At 41.7% G+C, this 19532-nt stretch overlaps 1 protein-coding gene across 4 annotated transcripts in view; it reads left to right on the top strand.

Moving 5' to 3' along the window:
* The window catches only part of UNC13B (unc-13 homolog B), a 402723-nt gene that overhangs the window by 172503 nt on the left and 210688 nt on the right, over positions 1-19532 (top strand). For all 4 annotated transcript variants that reach the window (XM_030566250.1, XM_030566251.1, XM_030566252.1 and 1 more), the window contains one exon: positions 2268-2358. In XM_030566250.1, coding sequence (XP_030422110.1) covers positions 2268-2358 — 91 coding nt within the window. The remainder of the gene's footprint in view (positions 1-2267; positions 2359-19532) is intronic.

The following is a 19532-nucleotide window of genomic DNA, read 5'->3' on the forward strand; positions in this document are numbered from 1 at the left end:
TCACAGTCTGACTGTTAGATATTCCATGCATTTGGGAAGCTAAACCACCTTAACACTGCTGACGACAATTTGCAGTCCAGCACAGCTGTGAACAAGTGTCTTGTCCTATGGGAAAGCCGAAGAGCAGCTGATTTGATCATTTATACCATTATAAATTGATTATTATTGATAGTTTTGACTACTCAGAGGGAAGAAATGTACAGTTTATCATCTATAAAAATTCCTACACTTTGAAACATTATTTGCATAATCAGTGTTTAGTTTTCAGGAATTGTATAATTGCAATTGCCCTGTACTCTGGCTGCCATTATTAGCCTGTCAGAGTACAATGATTTGCATTATTATTGTAGGTTATTTCTCAGTATTCATCATATGAATAAGCAAATTTCTCTACTCTGATTCACCGCTATAATTCCTCTGCTATTGGTCCTGTACCATAATGTTCCAACCTTTTGGCCAATGGTGAAGACAGCCTTTCGTTTGTCTCACTTCAGCTGAAGCAGAAATACTCCTAGGCTTAAGACTTGTCTACACACAGGTTTTGTACCAACTTCACTATTTGCTTAGGTGGCTGACTTCCTACCAAAATAATTAAACTTGTCCAGGACCCTAGAGGGGATACAGTTATGCTGGTACAAAGGTGCTTTAGTCCGGTGTAATTATTCCCTTGAATGTAGAGAAGGTTAAAGATGACTTGATTACAGTCTATAAGTACCAATATGGGGAACAAATACTTAATAATGGGCTCTGCAATGTAGGAGAGAAAGGTATAACGTGATGCAGATGCTGGAAGTTGAATCTAGACAAATTCATTCTGGAAATAAGATGTACATTTTTAATGGTGAGAGTAATTAACCGTTGGAACAACTTATCAAGGATTCTGGTGGATCTATGATCATGGGAATTTTTAAATCAAAATGGAATGTTTTTCTGTAAGCTCTGCTCTAGGAATTATTTTGGGGAAGTTCTTTGACCAGTGTTATATAGGAGATCAGATTAGATGGAACCTGTGAATCTATGAATAAGAATGAACTGTACAGATAAGCACCTTTTTACTAATATAGGTAAATAGGTGCAATTTTTATGTAGACAAAAATTGTCAGAGACCTAAAAAGACATCACCACTACCAACAAAAAGACTGGTGAAAAAGAGAGCGCTAAACTTTTCTAAAAGCTTTTCTTGTGGCTCCTTCAGACTTGATCCTGCTTTCCTCTACAAATCAGCACAATTCTTTCCACAGAAGTAACTATTTCCCGTTTGTTTACATTGTTGTCAGTTGTCATGTGTGTCGGTCACCAGAAAATGTACAAAGGGTAGACTAGTGCTATGTGAGGTAATGGAGAATGTGTAGACAAGTACATGGTGGGTGGTTGTGGTATACAAGTATGATCAGCCAGAGTGTGTTAAGGACAGATGCATGCCCCCCACCGATCGGGGTGGTGGCGGCAGCAGTTTGATAAACTGCATTTATCATGGACCTGTGACTACAAACAGCCACCTCCTATTCTCTTTCTGCTGGGACTACTTTTAACATTGCAAATCTCTAAGCAACTTGAGGCTGTTACTTTTTGAAGCTACAAAAATATTTCTTTCCCTCACATGTGGAATTTCTCCCCCGAAAAGACCAGGAATGAGTTTCTCATTATCTAAGTCAGGGGTCGGCATCCTTTCAGGAGTGCTGTGGCGAGTCTTCTTTTATTCACTCAAATTTAAGGTTTTGCGTGCCAGTAACACATTTTAACGTTTTTAGAAAGTCTTTTTCTGTAAGTGTATTATATATAACTAAATGATTGTTGTATATAAAGTAAATAAGGTGTTTAAAATGTTTAAGAAGCTTCATTTAAATAAAATTAAAATGCAGAGCCCCCCCGTGCCAATGGCCAGAATCCGGGTAGTGCGACTGCCACTGAAAATTAGCTCGCGTGCCGACTTCGGCATGAGTGCCATAGGTTGCCTACCCCTGATCTAAGTCATCAAGTGTCAGAATAGTTGTTTCATACCATTAGAAAGCTAGGACTTTTCTCTTTCCCAAAGTTGCTATTTCAGTCCAGTGCCTCTTATTCCTAGCTGCCTTAGATTGGCATCTCCTTTACAGGAGTATTTTCGGGGTTGTATGTGGCTTTCTGATGTGCTGGAGTCATGTGCCTCTTAAGCTGTAATTGCATTTGAACTCCAGTTCCTTAACAATAATGCCACATTTTGAATGAGCGTATTTCACTTTGTGGTTTTTCTGTTTCTAAAATTGTTCTCATGTCTTTGTTTTAAGTTACCTTGATGAAAATGAACCCCCAGCATTTTCTCCTGCAAGAGCTCGCTGGCTCCGAGCCATTAACAAAATACGACTACGGCTTCAGGAGGTAAGGTTACATGTTACTTTATTTTTTTTCCTCATTTTCTATGCTTGCTAAGTTTTAGATTTGTGGCTAGAGACCCTTTGTGGGACAGCTCATAGTGTTTCTACTAGCAAAATTCCAGTAATCACGCCATACAAAGCTGGAATCTGTGTATTGTACTGAGGCCTGTGGTGTTAGAGCCACATACAAGCAAATGCTGTGGTAGAATTGATAGTTCAGTAGCTGGACATTTCAGAAGGGATTTTAACAGAGACCTGGAGCCGAATATTCAGGTGAAAGTGCTCTCTAATTTGTATAAAATGTATTTGAAACCAACGGACATGGCTGCTAGATAATTTGGGACTGAATTGTTGATTTACTTTGACCAGTTAAAAATTCAGAGTGTAAGTATTTTTCAAACTATTATCAGAACCTCTTGTTAGCTCAGTAGGATTGTTTCTCTTATAGTGCAGAATTGTTTCTTGAGAAGTTTTATATCAAACACTTCATAAATCTTTAATCGATATTAATGGGTGTATATCTTGACATCTCTGAAAATGTAAGAGGTTTGTTAACCTCGTTATTTAGACATTTAAAAGGAACAGATTGGGAGGTTTTCTTCTGCATTTGGAATATTCTGATCTGAAAAGCATAAAAACGGTTTTCAGTATGAGTTTTACACATTTTTTATCCTGTGTTCAGTCACGGAGAATATATGGTGTGTTCTACAGATAGTAAGCTGTTGCCTGCTAGCAGAAGCACACACTTCATGTCTTCCTTATGTATGTGGTCTTTTCCTCTGTCTGCTTTTTAATGGTATGGGTGTTACAATGATATCTATTTGCTTGAAGGCTTTGATAACATCCTGCGTGGGTTACAGCTGAGTACCACTAGCAGAATTTGTTTCTGATTCCTGCCTTTCTTTTGGATCTGTTTCAAGTATGTGTCAAAAGCTGCTTGTCTTGTTCTTCACAGTTCCATTTTTGGCTCACCTTAGCCATAATCCAGACCCTGTTTCCACCTAATTCTTGACATCTCTGATGCATCAAATGATGATGCGTCTACTATTTTAAGGTCAATGAAGTAAGTTCACATTTTGGATTGGACAAACTTGGTTTGTAAGAAGAATATGTATCAAACTTTAGGGACAAAACTGGCAGGGCTTGTTGGGCACTGGTGTTGAGAAGAAAGGAAGCTTTTGTTTAACTGATGTCCTATGGTATACACTTCCTGCGTACAAAATAAAACCAAATTTAATTCTGCCGTAAAGTATGGAGAATATGACAAAATTATCCCTGCTGAAGATAATGAAATGGGTTGTAGCACCTATACCTAGTACCACAGAGATTACTCTACATCACCATGTGCCAGTGGATCTCTATCCTGTGTGGAAGGACCACTTAGATGTGAGAGGCAAATTCAGTATCCATATGAATTCAAAGCTTTGACTTTCCGCTAATGTGATCGGCAAAAAAGTCAATGTTTGATTATTACAATTCTGTTTTTGGTAAAGTAGCCACATGTCCTTTACCCATTGACCTGAGCTGGCAAATGCCTCTTACAGATACTGAAACTGGTTGTAGTAACTTTGGTTTGCTAATCATCTGGGTAGGAATTTGAACCACTAACCAGAGACAGGAAGCGCTATAGGTGATTATCAATCCAGCCTCCCACCTAGGAGAGATTATCCCTCATGTGAGCAGTATGCATGCGTCCTACAGCATCATGAGTCAGTGAGATAAGATTTAAATGTAAGATTTGATAGACACAAAGAGGTACAGTAAGTTGTGAATATGCAAATTACTAAAAATTTCTTCTTCCAGTGTATATTGAGGTTGTCTCTGCGTTTGTTGAATTCCTTTGAATGGAGACTTATAGATAAGTCAAAATGTGACTTCCCTATTTCTTAGCTGGTTTGTCCCTGGATTACTGCAGTCATCTAAAAAGAATTAACTTTAATCATTCCAGAATAAAACCATGGTTTCTAGCCCAGCAAGGGATCTGACTGAATCCTCATACTCTCACAAAATAGGCTTGTCTATAAGAAAGCTATTGTGGTTAATTTTTCCATGTAGACACTCTTATTCTGGAACAAGAGTGTCTTCACAGGGAGCTATTCTGGAAAACTGTTGTGCTTTAAATTCACTCCGTACATTAATCCAAAATAATTGTGAAATGTAGATGAGCCCAAGAAACTTTTGAGTTAAGGCAAATTTGAATCTGATTTTTCCCTTGTGTTAGTCTGCAGATTTAACAAAGGTATAAGAGTATTTCTATTTGTTTTTAATAAAGAAAAACATTTAAAGACCCTATAGACATACTCCTGAGTACTGAAAGTACTGTAAACATTGCTATTCAGAAACCATTTGTCCATGTTTTAAAGACAATTACTGCTTTGATATAGGGAAGGTGGTGTGAAATTTCTTCCCATACTTTAGGTAAAAGGTTTAAATACACTGATTCATTCACTTTTGCGCTCAACTTTAGGCATTTAGGCCATGTTTTCCCTTGAATTTTTTTCTCATGGATGCAGTTATCTCCAAAATGGTTTTGATTTGAAATCTTCATCTTTACCAACTAAATATCCACAATTCTGTTCTCTTTAATAGTTATGTAACTACATGATCTGTTTAGATAATTGCTTCTATCGCAGATACCCTCCGCCCGGGATAAGTGACTGTTCTCCTGTACCTCTTTGTTGATCTGATAAGGATCAGTCTCGTTCAGTCTCTTGCTGGATATTCAGCAGTTCTGAAAATTGAGCTACTTTTCTAGGCACCTAAATAAGAATTAGGAGCCCAGCTTTAGGCACTCAGTTTTTTGAAATTTGTTTGATAATAAATTTTAGTTTCTATGTGATGTGTTAATTAAGCAGAAGGCATTCTCTAAATGGTTCTTAGTTTCCCAATATAGTCCTGCATGTCAGCCAAAGATTTTGTTGCCAGAATTTCCTCAGGGGTGCGATGCAAATTAATGATCAAATACCTGCTGCCTGCTGTGGGCTGTGGTTTCTTTTTTGGCAGAAGTTGCATTCCTGTGCTGTTTGCTACATTTTTAGTGCGTACTAGTAAAGAAGAAACTTACAATATTAGCCTATTTAAGTTAATGCACTGTTTGTGAAAGGCACTGGATTGATAGTCTTAGCAAATGAAGTTGTATTTATCCACTGGACAAATGAAGTGCAGTGTCAGGGAAGGCCCTTCCCACTCTGTCCTGTACTGTTCACCTATACTGGAATGGAAGGACACCTTCTAGGATTGTGTAGAAAGTTCAGTCTCTTTGGCACTTCCCATTGTTGATGAAAACTGGTAGTCAGGGTACTAATTAGTGCCAATTGTGATTGTATGTGTTGTGAGTTGAGTACTTGTCCACTTGGAACTGGACTGAGACCCACAAGTCAACAAGCAGCACTTTGAATGTCAACTACTTGCCATTATTAGCCTTCTGGGTTGGATTTGAATTGGTGACCCATAGGTGAAACTCTCCATATCCAGTTCCCAAGCTCCTGGACTATTCATAGCATACTGACTGCTAATCGTTTTGGTGGAATTTGGTATATTTTTACCATTTGACTCCCACTTGATCATTTTAAAAATATCTTTGCAAATGTATTTGGCCAGTACCCCAAAAATGATTAAACTGTGCATTTCCAAAGCATCCCACGCAGTAACAGAGAAGTGAGTTGAAGCTTTGTATATTTCAGTTCTGAAAATATGCTTTTCCTAAGGGTTGCCATAGATTTATCATCACACGGAGAATGTCATCTCCATCTGCAAGACTTTTGTGTTCTTCGCCAGATATTGTATCTGGCAGGGTTTCCTCCAGTTCTGAGAAATATCACAGATCAAATATGCAATGCTGGGGAAAAAGTCTGTAGAGAGTTTCTCTGCTTTAACTTCCTGGCTTCCTCAAAGATCTCCATTGGTACAAAGGAGAGAACAGTTAAGATAGGGATTATTTCTGACCTTATTACAGAGTACCTGCATGACCTCAGGCACGTAAGCTACATTTCATTTCTGTGTACTTCAGATCCTCATATGTCCAATGGGAATACTATCCCATACTTCATAGGGATGTTGAGGCTAAATCAGTAAATATGCGGGAGGTGCTCGGATACTAAAACGATGGAGGGTACATAAGTATGTATGTAGACTATGACCATGCTCCATCAGATTGTTCTCTAGCTAATGGGCAGACCAGTCTTGTGCAATAGCAGAAGAAATCTGGCAAGCAGGAACTTATCCCACCATATGCCTTCACAGAGCCCCACCTTGCTTCATCACTGTCTCTGCAGACACAGTCTTTAGCAAAAGGTTTCTCTACTATGGTACTTAAGTAATCTGCATTGATTAATTCTTATTTCCATCTCACTGCTAGTCATTCTACAATGACTAGAGAATCAGCACATTTACTCTGCTCGGAGGAGAGATAAATTTCATCTCCCGTGTCAGCAACTCAAAGGGTGGCATACCCACCGATTCAAATATCTACTCACACACTTCTTATGTGGAAATAACATTTGTATTTATTAAGTTTGCTCATCCTTATTAAAATTCTCTTAGAGACTTACCACCAACTTTTAACCTGATTTACACTGAACATTCATGGAATTACAGCTCTAGTAAAGGGATAATTTCCCATGTGTATACAGTGGTAATAGTTCTACATATTCATTAATATGTTATGTGTTTGAATAGCTTCAGATGGACTAATCCATGGTAGGAAAAATCAGCAGTCATGCCTTGTTTAGAAAAGAGAAATTGAAAAATAAGAGAAAATTTCACTGTCGATAGACAGGATATTAAGCTAGATGGACCTTTGGTCTGGCCCACCTTGGCTGTTCCTATGTAAATTTTTCTTGGGATGTAGCTTTCTGGCTAGAAAGCTTTTCCCAAGGACAAGTACAACTAGAAACCTTAATTACTAACGTGATTTCCTATATGCTTCTCTAAACATTGTAGTACACTAACAGTCGATTTTGATTTCTTTTCACTGCCTACTAAAGAATATCCCAACACTGAAATTATGGATCTGGAGCCTTCTGTCCCATACCATGATATCATCTGGGTTGCACAGGTGTGACGAGAGCTAAATGTGACCCTAAAGTAGCAATTACTTGTTAGAACTGAACTAGTGTAAAGTATTGATGAAATCTTATAGAAAATTATATTTTGTGAGAATCTTGCAGATAACTTTTTTTTTTGAGAAATACGAGAACTCACGTGTTGGGTAGATGACTTTCCCATTAAATTGTTCCACCTTTTGGTCTCTAGCTTCCTGTAAAACTGCAGGTCCCAGATAATCTTGTATAAAATGATGGGAAATCCTTCTGAGTTTCCTTTCTCAAGTTTGTGGAATTCTTCAGGATCACAACGCCACCCCCACCCCAATTTCACACATGCTTGGAACGCTATATATTGGTTGAGCCAAATTATAATGCCATTAAATGTTCTTACACTGGTTGCATCATTAGAATTCTTGTATCTTTATGTTCTCAAAAATACATTTATGCACAGCTGACGTGAGTGCTTCTCAACCTTTCCCATACTGTGACCCCATATTATAACACAGGCTTCAAAAATGCCCCTATTGTCTAACTATAAAGAAATGTAGAGTGATTATGACCCAGCCTCCAGGTTGTAATCTAACCTGGGGGTTCACAAGCACAATATGTTCCATGATCTCTGGGCTGATTGTCTGTTACTCCACCCCAGTGCATTAGATAGTGAAGTAGAAGAAACCAATTCAAGTTGAGAATTAAGTTTCTACCCCAGAGCACATAAGATTATACTGACATCCACACACAACTCTGCCAATGTATCTCACTCCTGATCTGCGCTACTCCCTGCTATTTCAGTCTTTTGCTTCTGAACAGAGTGAGAATTTGTGTCAAATAGATGGCTTTCTGATATAGACTAGACACCTCATGTCTCATTACTGTCTCTGGATTCCCAGTTATACACTGTCTCCAAAAGTGCTTCCTTTCAACTCTGGCTTGCAGCAAGAATTCTCCACTCCTCCCGAGCAACATGGTTACAGTAGTTCATGCATTGTCCACCTCCAGAAGGGGCATATGTAACTCAGTTTGCCTTGGTCTGGATAAATTCATGAAGAAACTGCAGCAGGTGCACAATGCATCTCCCAAAAAGGATGCGCTGCAGCGAGCATATTCTGCTACTGCTCCTCAACCTGCTGTGGCTGCCCAGCTGTGAGAGTACTTAATTCATTTCAGGGTTCCAGAAGTGGTATAGAAAGCCTTTACTGGGGAGATATCAAGGACTTGCCTCTTTCTAGGGCCCACTACGGCAGTTGTATGTTACATTAAGACTAATGGAGCCCATGTCTAATAATGGGGAATAAGCCCTCTTTACAGCAGCCCCCAGGCTGTGGAAAACCCCTGTAATATTGGATAAGGCGACCATTGCCAACTTCGGGTCTAAGAATCACCTCTTTTCCATTAACACCCCATGCTCTCCCCTTCCCCCCCCCCCCAAAAAAAAAGCAGCAGAAGAAAATAGTGGCGCAGTCCCCATAGGTAGAGACCCACAATTAAATGAGGAGTAGGACAGAGGAGTGATTGTACTTTGAGGAGTCCACAATGTGTTGAGCATTTGTGTGTATGTAGCAGCTGTACATAGTGCACATGGGTGGTGTTCTTTAGAAATGCTGATAGACCCATCCAGTAGTGGAATAGATTAGCTTCTCTACATCAGAACTGGGATGGAGTGGGAGACACGGGTTGTGATTAGGAATCCTCACGTAACCAGCTTTTAAAAATAGTGTTGGCTTTCAGGAAAGCCAGACTTAACACTTTTTTTTTTTTTTTTAGACTTAGTGTGGGAGTAGGGGGTTCTGTTTCCCAGTTTTGTAAATTGATGAAACAATCTGTACAAGAAAAACTGCACTACAGTGATAGCAGTGGGTCCTGACTTACAAAGTACAGGGCTTTAACTCCCCGCTCCCCCAAGTCTAACAAGTAGCACTTGAGAGATCACAGAAGGCGCATTAACTATTAATATTGCACAAATGGACCCTTAATGTCATTCTGATAGTTTCAAAAACAAGCCGTAGCTAAGGCAGAAAACTGTTCTGACATATGCTGTCTTTTTATCACTTAGTGCTGTTTGTCTCCATTTTTCCTGTTTTCCATATGTGTATATGGATTTTGTCACACAGCATATTTTATGATGTGTAGGGGAAGATGCCATGCATATTTCTGTGGAAATCTATGTAACTGGGTAAGATTGTCATTTAATCAGGAGCTAATTGGAGCCTTCCAGTACTGTATATCTGGATTTAAATAGTCAAGAGAAGTATTTTTCTGGTTTCTTCTTTGCATGTTACTTATTGCAAAAACTGCACCTGGAGCACAGGCTATTATTAATCATGTTTACCACAGTAGTAGTGCCTAAGGACCAGCCAAGGTCAGGGCCACACTGTGCTAGGCACTTTACAAACGTAGTAGTAGTAGTAATTCCTGCCCTGAAGAGCTTACAGTCTAAATAGATAAGACAAAGGCTAGGTCTACACTGAGGGGGCAGGGGTCGACCTAAGCGAATAGTGTAGCTGAAGCTGGCGTATCTTAGGTCAATTGACCTGGCCATGAGGATGGTGGTGAGTCGACCGCTGCCGCTCCCCCATCGACTCCGCTTCTGCCTCTCGCCACGGTGGAGTTCCGGAGTCGATGGCAGAGCGACCGGGGATTGATTTATCGTGTCTACACTAGACGCGATAAATTGATCTCCTATAGATGGATCACTACCCAGTGTAGACGTACCCAAAGGTATAGGAGAAAGGGATATAACATGCAAGCTGAGCAATCAATGTGATGGTGGCACCTGTCGTGTTAGTTTTGTTTTTCGGGGGGCACTGGGTTTAGTTCAGAGGAAACTACCTGAACAGAAAGACCAGGTGAGGAAGAGAGGGTAAGGAGGACAAAACAGGTGAGAAGAGGAAGCTCTAAGGGACAGGGCAATCGATCTGGATTATCACCAGATAAGTCTGCTCAATGGTCTGCGGGGAGATGTTGGATGGGATGGGAACTGAGTTACTGCAGAGAATTCCTTCTTGGGTGCTGGCTGGTGAGTCTTGCCCACATGCTCAGGGTTTAGCTGATCGCCATATTTGGGGTCGGGAAGGAATTTTCCTCCAGGGCGGATTGGCAGGGGCCCTGGAGGTTTTTCGCCTTCCCCTGCAGCGTGGGGCATGAGTCGCTTGCTGGTGGATTCTCTGCAGCTTGAGGTCTTCAAACCAATTTTGAGGATTTCAATAACTCAGTCCTGGGTTAAGGGTTGTTATAAAAGTGGACTGGTAGGGTTCTGTGGCCTGCCTTGTGCAGGAGGTCAGACTAGATGATCATATTGGTCCCTTCTGACCTACGAGTCTGAGTCTGAGGTGTAGAGTGAGGTTGAGATGAAGAAACTGGAAAATAGGCATTGAAGTAAACAGGCAATCAGGACATAAGAACGGCCATACTGGGTTAGACCAAAGGTCCACCTAGGCCAGTATACTGTCTTCCGACTGTGGCTAATTCCAGATGCTTCAGAAGGAATCATGTGATCCATCCCATGTCGCCCATTCCCAGCTTCTGGCAAACAGAGGCTGGGGACACCATCCCTTCCCATCCTGGCTAATAGCCACTGATCGACCTATTCTCCATTAATTTTTCTAGTTCCTTTTTGAACCCTGTTAGTCGTTTTGCAATATCACTTGGCAAGCAGTTCCGGAGGTTGAATGTGTATTGAGCGAAGAAATATTTCTTTTGTTTATTTTAAGCCTGCTGCCTATTAATTTCATTTGGTGAGCCCTAGTTCTTATGTTATGAGAAGGAGTAAATAAACCTCCTTATTCACTTCCTCCACATCAGTCATGATTTTATAGACCTCTATCATATTCCCCCTTCACTGTCTCTTTTCCAAGCTGGAAAGTCCCAGTCTTATTAATCTCTCCTCATATGGCAGCCGCTCCATACCCCTAATAATTTTTGTTGCCCTTTTCTGAACCTTTTCCAATTCCAATATATCTTTTTTGAGGTGGAGTGACCACATCTTCATGCAGTATTCAAGATGTTGGCATAGCATGGATTTATATAGAGGCAATACAATATTTTCTTATTATCTCTCCCTTTCCTAATGATCCCCAATGTTGTTTGCTTTTTTGACTGCCGCTGCACACTGAGTGGATGTTTTCAGAGAACTATCCACAGTGACTCCAAGAGCTTTCTTGAGTGGTAACAGCTAATTTAAACCCCATCATTTTATATATATATAGTTGGGATTATGTTTTCCAATGTGCAAAACAACACTGAATTTCATCTGCCATTTTGTTGCCCCGTCACCCAGTTTTGTGAGATCGTTTTGTAGCTCTTTGCAGCTGCTTTGGACTTAACTATCTTGTGGTTTTGTATCATCTGCAGATTATGCCACTTCACTGTTTACTCGTTTTTCCAGATCATTTATGAATATGTTGAATAGGATTGGTCCTAGTACAGACCCCTGGGGGACACCACTATTTTACCTCTCTCCATTTTGAAAACTGACCATTTATTTCTACCCTTTGTTTCCTGCCTTTTAACCAGTTTCTGATCCATGAGAGGACCTTCCCTCGTATCCCATGACAGCTTACTTTGTTTAAGAGCCTTTGGTGTGAGGGATCTTGTCAAAGACCTTCAAAAATCTAAGTACAGTATATCCGCTGGATCACCCTTGTCCACATACTTGTTGACCCTTCAAAGAAGTCTAGTAGGTTGATGAAGATGATTTCTCTTTACAAAAACCATGTTAACTCTTCCCCAACAAATTATATTCATCTGTGTCTGATAATTTTGTTCTTTGCTATAGTTTCAATGTGCCTAGTATTGAAGTTAGGCTTGCCGGCCTGTAATTGCTGGGATCACATTTTAGCCTTTTTTAAAAATGGGGCATCACATTAACTATCCACAGTCAACCTATGGAACTCCTTGCCAGAGGATATTGTGAAGGCCAAGACCATAACAGGATTCAAAAAAGAACTTGATAAATTCATGGAGGAAAGGTCCATTGATGGCTATTAGCCATGATAGGCAGAAATGGTGTCCCTGGCTTCTGTTTCCCAGAAGCTTGAAATGAGCTACAGGGGATGGATCACTTGATGATGACCTGTTCTGTCCATTCCCTCTGGGGCACCTGGCACTGGCCACTGTCGGAAGACAGGATACTGGGCTAGATGGACCTTTAGTCTGACTGAGTAGAGCCATTCTTATGTTCTTAATAATCAGTAGGAGCAGATGAACCCCTTATAGAAATAAAAGATCCTCATTTCTGGCAAATGACCCTCCAGGTAGGGATCTCAGAAAATAAAAATGTGGGTATTGCATGTGACTAGTCTTGTTTCTCAATGGGATAACTTCCAATGTTTCCCAAGGTATTTCACGAGCCTGGTCAGGAAAAGGATTGCAACTGAGCCCACCCAAATGAAGCTTCCCTTATTTTTTAAATTTTTTTTGGAGAGTTTGAAAAGAGCCAGCAAAAAAAAAACGTCAGGCCAGCAGCAGACATGTAATTTCTTTTGACGTGGTGGTAATAAACCTGTCAAAGTGGAGAGGAATTCAGTGACTGATTCAACTGTGAACTGGTTTATCAATTTGAATCTCAGTCTCTGCTATTTTTTAACTTCGTTTATTTTTAATATGCTTCGATATCACATAACAAAATACTGATTGTTACATAAATAACATTTATTTCTCTCTAATCTGTCACCATACTTTTCAACTTTCTCTGAGTTTTAAAACCAAATTTACTTTATATTAATACAGAACTCTTAGTAGTAATTCTGTACTGCCTCTGTCATCACTATGTGGCCCTGAACCTCCTTCCCCCAGGTGGTCCTCTGCCTCCACTCCCCCACTGTCCCAGTCTGTCCTGCCCCGCTAGCTCTTATGAGCCCCTGTTTGCAGGGACGGCTCTAGGCATTTTGCCGCCCCAAGCATGGCAGGCAGGCAGGCTGCCTTCCGCAGCTTGCCTGTGGGATGTCCCCAGACCTGCGGATTTGGCGGCAGCCTGCGGGAGATCCCCTGAAGCCGTGGGACCAGCAGACCCCCCGCAGGCAAGCCGCCGAAGTCAACCTGCCTGCCGCCCTCGCAGCGACTGGCAGAGCGCCCCCTGTGGCTTGCTGCCCCAGGCTCGTGCTTGGCGTGCTGGTGCCTGGAGCCGCCCCTGCCTGTCTGGTCCCCCAATGCTGTCTCCCCATAGCCCCCATCTCCTGACCAGGCCTGATAGGCCCTGCAAAGAAGCCAGGCTCTTTCTCTTCCCTAGCTGGCTGCTGCTGTGTTCTATTGCTACAGCACCCTCTGGGGGGCAACAGGCGGAACTGCAGCAACATTTTGTCAGAAGCTTTTTTCTGTGCAAAAAATTGTGTGCACATGCAGAAGTGCAGCATTCCCCCAGGAGTAACATATTGTACAGCACTAAACACACTGCTACTTAACCCATAATCATAGTTGAAATCCCAACTTGGCTCACAGTTGTAATAACTAGTGAATACATAAGTACCAGGAAGCATGACTTTCTCATTCTAACATTAAACTCATTTTCCATCTTTATTTGAAAGGAAGGGTAGGCAGATTCAATGACTTGACAATACATGACTAGAATTGACATATTGAGGAGGGAGTGGGAGAAGGATGTTTCAGAATTTGCTTTCTAATTTGTGTCCACTTTGGGTACAGCATGTTCTTCCCTGCCTGAGGCACTAATCTGCCTCTCTAACTCATTCAATTTAGTTCATCTTTTAATCAACTGCAGGTACAGTAAATTGCTGTGCATTCCCTGTGGGGTTTAGGTGACTATTTTTGTGGTGGGGTTTGTATCCTTTTATAGAGGTTTACTGCAAGTCATTTGCATTTTTCATTAGATTTCTTGCTAATCTAGGAAGATGTCTGACTAGGTTTTGAGATTAATATTCATCACCAGTGTGGGATTCAGACCTATTTTGTGGAGCTTGTCAAATCTCTTTACTGAAAGTGGAAAAGCTGTGAACTTGGTGCTTTCAGTTATAATGTGACGCAGTATCTCATCTCTGTGTGGTGCACATGTTAAGATCTGCAGAGAAAGCGATGAAGAGAAATGTGCATGTGTGTTCTTCACATATGAATCTCTAGAGGTTATTCGATTATCTTTAACCAACTGGTGTGTGTTTTCTTGGCTGGAATAATTTTATGAAGAGTAGAGTTCTACAGAAAGGAAGGTTACCATGTCTGAGCCCACAGCTGTAGTGCTCTCAAGATGTGCTCTCTAGAGCACCATGTGGCGCTCCGTGGGAATGTGGGGGAATGCCTAGTGGGATTTGGGGAATCAGACACTAGTTTTAGGGGTTAGGATGGCTGGAAGGGCGCCAGATAGGAGGTCTGAGCCTTGGATTGTGCCCTAGTATTCCAGAGCTGAAAAGAATGGCTAAAAACAACCTTTGTGTAACAGAGATTGAGAATAGGGTTTTTCCTCGTGCACCCCTCTTGTGGCTGCTGCTGGGATTGGTGCCCTCATCAGATGGACATGGGACCTGGCTGTAACAAGGACATCTGCCAATAATGGTTTCACAGGTGGGCGACCCCCTGATTAGTAACAGGTGTTACCTAGCAGTTGTGTCCACTTGCAGTGGATTAGTGACTGCCAGGCAGTTTCTGGGCTGATTTGTAATAATCTTCACAGCCAAAACTTTGAACCTTGCCTTGGTCGTCTTGGTACCTTGCCTCCTCTGTGGCCTCCCAACTTTCACTTTGTTGCCTGCTGTCCAGCATCAAGACAATTTGAGAGCTTTAGGCACATCCTGATTGAGCACCACCATTATTATTATTATTTATTTGTATGGCCATAGCTCCTTGGAGCCCCAATCACAGCTGAGGACCTCATGGTGCTAGGTGCTGTACAGACACCCAACAAAAAAACAGTCTCTGCCCCAAGGAGTCTAAGAGAAGAAACAGTAGATGGATACAGACAGAGGGGGGAGTACAATGAAACAAACAAAGGGGGTGGGGGCAGCATGACAGGCAGTGGACTCAGCATACCAGCAGGCTAACCGTTGTCGAGGTTTTTGTAGGCCTCATGGCAAAGGAGTTTTTTGGGGGGAGTGGGTTGAAGGAAGATACCGTAGCTTTATGGATGTTTACTAGGAGTGCCTCCCAAGCATGAAGGGTAGCATGGGAGAACACTCCAAGGTGTGTGTGTGAAAATAGGACCAGTAATCAATAGAGGTGGTGGCATGGATTGATGGGTGGCAGGAGCTGACTGTCAATACTGAAGAGAAAGGCCTAAAAAGTGAATACAGGTAGATTATGTTTGATATGATAGAGAAGAGGGGAGCCAGTGAAGGGATTCAGAAAGAGTGGGGGATGGTCAAAATGATGGGCTTGGAAAATTATCTTTGCCTTAGTACTCTAAATGGAGATAAGTTGGGAAAGACCGCATATGTCAAGGCCAGAAAAAAAAGATGTTACTGTAATTGAGACATGAGCCAATAGGAGCCCGGAGGAGAGTTTTAGCTGTGTGGGTGGATAGAAGAGGCTGTATCTCTGAGAGATTATTCCGAAAGAATCTTTGCGACGTAGACAGATCCTGGATGTGAGGACTCGGAGAGAGGTCCGAGTTTCACACACAGGTTGTAGACCTGAGAGGTAGAATGGTGGTGGTGTACACCGTGATCAAGGAGAGGAGAGCTGATGGGGGAGATTAGGAGCTCTGCTTTAGCTGTGTTGAGCTTGAGCTGATAGCTAGACTTCCATGAGGAGATGTCAGAGAGACAGGCTGGCATCCAGCATCAGAACCAGATTAAAGCAATTTGGAGCCTTAGGCACATCTAACATGGGGCCCCGTGGCTGTGTTTCTGTGCCATGGCCATGCCCCTCACTAGGAGAGGTGCTAACGGCATGGGCTTCCCTACCCTGAGAGCTGCAGAGATAACATTAGGACCCCTGCAGTGGTCACCCCAGCAGCTGCACTTTTCTCATTGAGTGGTGTTGGAAGGGCCCCCAAAGAACACCCACTGTAATGCTTGGGGCAGTTCATCCATCTCAGAGCTATTGTCTCAGGCTCTCTACAGACTCAGGCAGAGATGACTCTGGTCAGCTTTCCAAGCTTTTCTTCACAACCACATAAGCTAGAAATCGACTTAAATCATGATGTGATCTTGTGACACTAGCAACTGGGACTGCAGGCATGGATTCATAGTGCCTAAGATTCAATCAGTCTCTGTCCAACTCCTCTGTCCAGTTCATCTAGCTCGGTCCTCTTGGGTGAGAGCTTTGTTTTCCTCTGTGTGCATTCCTGGCATTTCTTCTCTAGTTCTTTGCTGAGTGCTCTGCTGAAGGAGCGAGTCTTGTAATGGGACCTGAAGATGGTGGGTGTTTGAGAGCTTTGGCAGTGCTGTTGAGGTGGCCTGGCTCTGACTCCTTCTAGTTTGTACCTGGACTCAGTTAGCTGATGGTGTACTGGATGATTGTAGCTGTTGTCTCATCGTAGATGGAAGGGGGTTGTGCATTTATCTCATTCAGGCTTTGTATATGAGTTCCAGAGCTTTAGTCTGGATCTAGATCCAGATGTAATGAGTAGTCCAACCTGGAGAAGTCAGAAGCTGCTTTGTGTCTTGGTCTTTGCCTGCTGCTCTGGCCAGGTCACATACTTACTATAATCCCTTCACCGGCAAAAATCTTCAACTCTTTGCAAAACTATGCTACACCCTGTATTTCTGCTCTTTTTGTCGTCTTCCTCTTCCTGGCTGCTTCACTCTATCCACGATTTCACTTGATAATCAAGTCTGGATCTTCCTTTATGTTCGGGACAGCACCTAGCACCTTATTTCTGCTATTTTTGCTGCTGTCTATGAGCGGAATAAGCTTGTAAAAGGTGAAAGATGTATACGATCTGAAGAGAAACCAGAGTTATTACATGCTGAATTTTTCTTGACACCCTGGCTTTTGACAAAATGCCTGAAAATGAAGTTTTTATATGGTACCATGATGACTTGTGAGTACTTAAAAACCCAGAATATTTTTGTAATTCAGGAAGACAGCCTCTCACTACATGCAAAGCTACTTTCTCATATTTGTATAGTCTTCTAGCCTACAATCTTAACAAGTTCGAAATATTTATATCTAAATTACTGTTGGAACTAAAAAAATGAAAAAGTGAGGTAATTTAACAAAAATCTCAAAAGAAAAACTTCTAGTCATTACTTGGTTTTGCTCCAGTTAATATAGAGTTCATGGATTGTAGTACATAAGACAATATATGCCCACTTTCAAGAAAAATTTTTAAACTTCCTTAATGTCAGGGTGCCAGAGTTTCGATGAATATAGTGGTCATGCTTTAAAACGTCAGCATGTTGTTGCGGTACAGTTGAAGTATTTGACATTGATCGTTATTAAGTCGAATAAGAGAGAGGTTCAGTGTAATAAGTGTTGATTTGAAGGATAATCACTGTGTTACGGGGAACAGCAGCAGCAACACTAATTAAGGTTGCAGCAGAGTTCCTCTTCAGATCTGATTTTTCTAAGTGCTGTCAGATCCATGTGCCTGGGCAGAAAGCTTTGAAACTTGCTGTGCCGTATTCAGGGCAGAACTGGAGGGCATGTCAGAGTAACCTGGATGGTACAACTCAGGGGACCCCAACGAGGACCCAAAACCAGAAGCTGTCTCATGGACATGCTGGCTGCAAAGCTCAGAAGGGAAACAGGAGATAAGCATCTCCTGTGACTAATCTTCAATCATACCTCCCTAGCCTAGCGTTTGCAGAGTGCCAGACTAGGTACAACTTGGAGGCAGTTTCTTTTGTTTTAATCTGATTTTCTCTCTCCCATCTAAACTTCAATTTTAATTGGATTGTTTGTGTCTCGGGCTGTTAAAGAGCTTGACACAGACTATCCCTGAGGCCTGATCTATGCTTAAAATTTAAGTTGACATAGCTATAGCCCTCAGGAGTGTGAAACAGTGATGGGTGCAGACACAGCTAGATCGCTGGAAGAGTGCTTCCGTTGACCCAGCTATTGTTCCTTGGGGAGGTGGAGTTCCTACAGTGGCACAAAAACTCCTTCCGTCACTGGAAGCTGTGTCTGCACTATACGTTATGCCAACCTAGTTAGAGTGCCTTAGCTATGCCGGTGTAGTCCGTGTAGTGTACGCGTAGCCTGAGAGGCGGAACAGCCATCAGCCTTTGAGACCAGGAAAATTGGGGGACCCTTGGGTCAATTGCCACCAGCTAACTTGTTGTTATACACAACTGTGTCCACATTGTGTGAAACAGTGTTTAAAAATACATTGATGAACACTTGGCTAAAGTTTGCTAAATACAGTTCGGTTTTCTAAAATGAGTTATGCAGTGTTTTTGTAGCCATGTTGGTCTCAGGATTTATGGCACAAGGTGGGTGAAGTAATATCTGTTATTGACCAGCTTCTATTGATGAAAGAGACAAGCTTTTGAGCTCCACAGAGCTCTGTGCAAGTTCTAAAGCTTGACTCTTTCACCAACAGAAGTTGGTCGAATGAAAGATGTTTGCCCTGGCCCACCTGGTCTCTCTAAAATGAGGTAAGTAAGGAAGGATATCTGGAGCTTACTATGTCCACAGTTCTTGGTCCTAAGGATATGGCCCTGGTCAGGGGAATATATTAGATGTCTTATTTGCTTAATTTTGTTCTGCGATTCCTATTATTCACAATTTTTTAGTTAAAGCATGTAAAACTTGCAAATTTTCTGAATTCACCCAAAGCTTTTACAGGCCTTTTTGCACTCACTACTTCAAATGGGAGTATAATTCTATTTCTTCCTCCCACTCATCTCTGCATATTTACTCCAGAAACTTTTGCTTCAGTCAGCGAAGTTGATTACATAATTAGACGTGTAGTTAAAATGTTGATCTCATGAAGTATTGAGACTACATATTAGATGTCACTAAAAGAGAGAGATGTAATTTGAAAGAGGGAGCAGCAGAGGGAACGTTCTCCTTGCATTAACTGCTCTCTTGCTGTCTATGTGCCTAAACATACTCAGTTTGAACATGGGCCTGCAGTGTGATGCAGTTGTGAAAAGCATAAATATCATTCTGGAGTATATTAAGAGGAGTGTTGTAAGAAAGACATGGGAGGTAATTCTCCCGCTGTATTAGGCACCAACAAGTGGAGTATTGTGTCCAGTTCTGGGCATCACACTTCAGGAAAGATGTGGACAGGTTGGAG

This window comes from Gopherus evgoodei, chromosome 6 (assembly GCF_007399415.2).
Source record: "Gopherus evgoodei ecotype Sinaloan lineage chromosome 6, rGopEvg1_v1.p, whole genome shotgun sequence".
In the NCBI taxonomy this organism is placed as follows: Eukaryota; Metazoa; Chordata; order Testudines; family Testudinidae; genus Gopherus; species Gopherus evgoodei.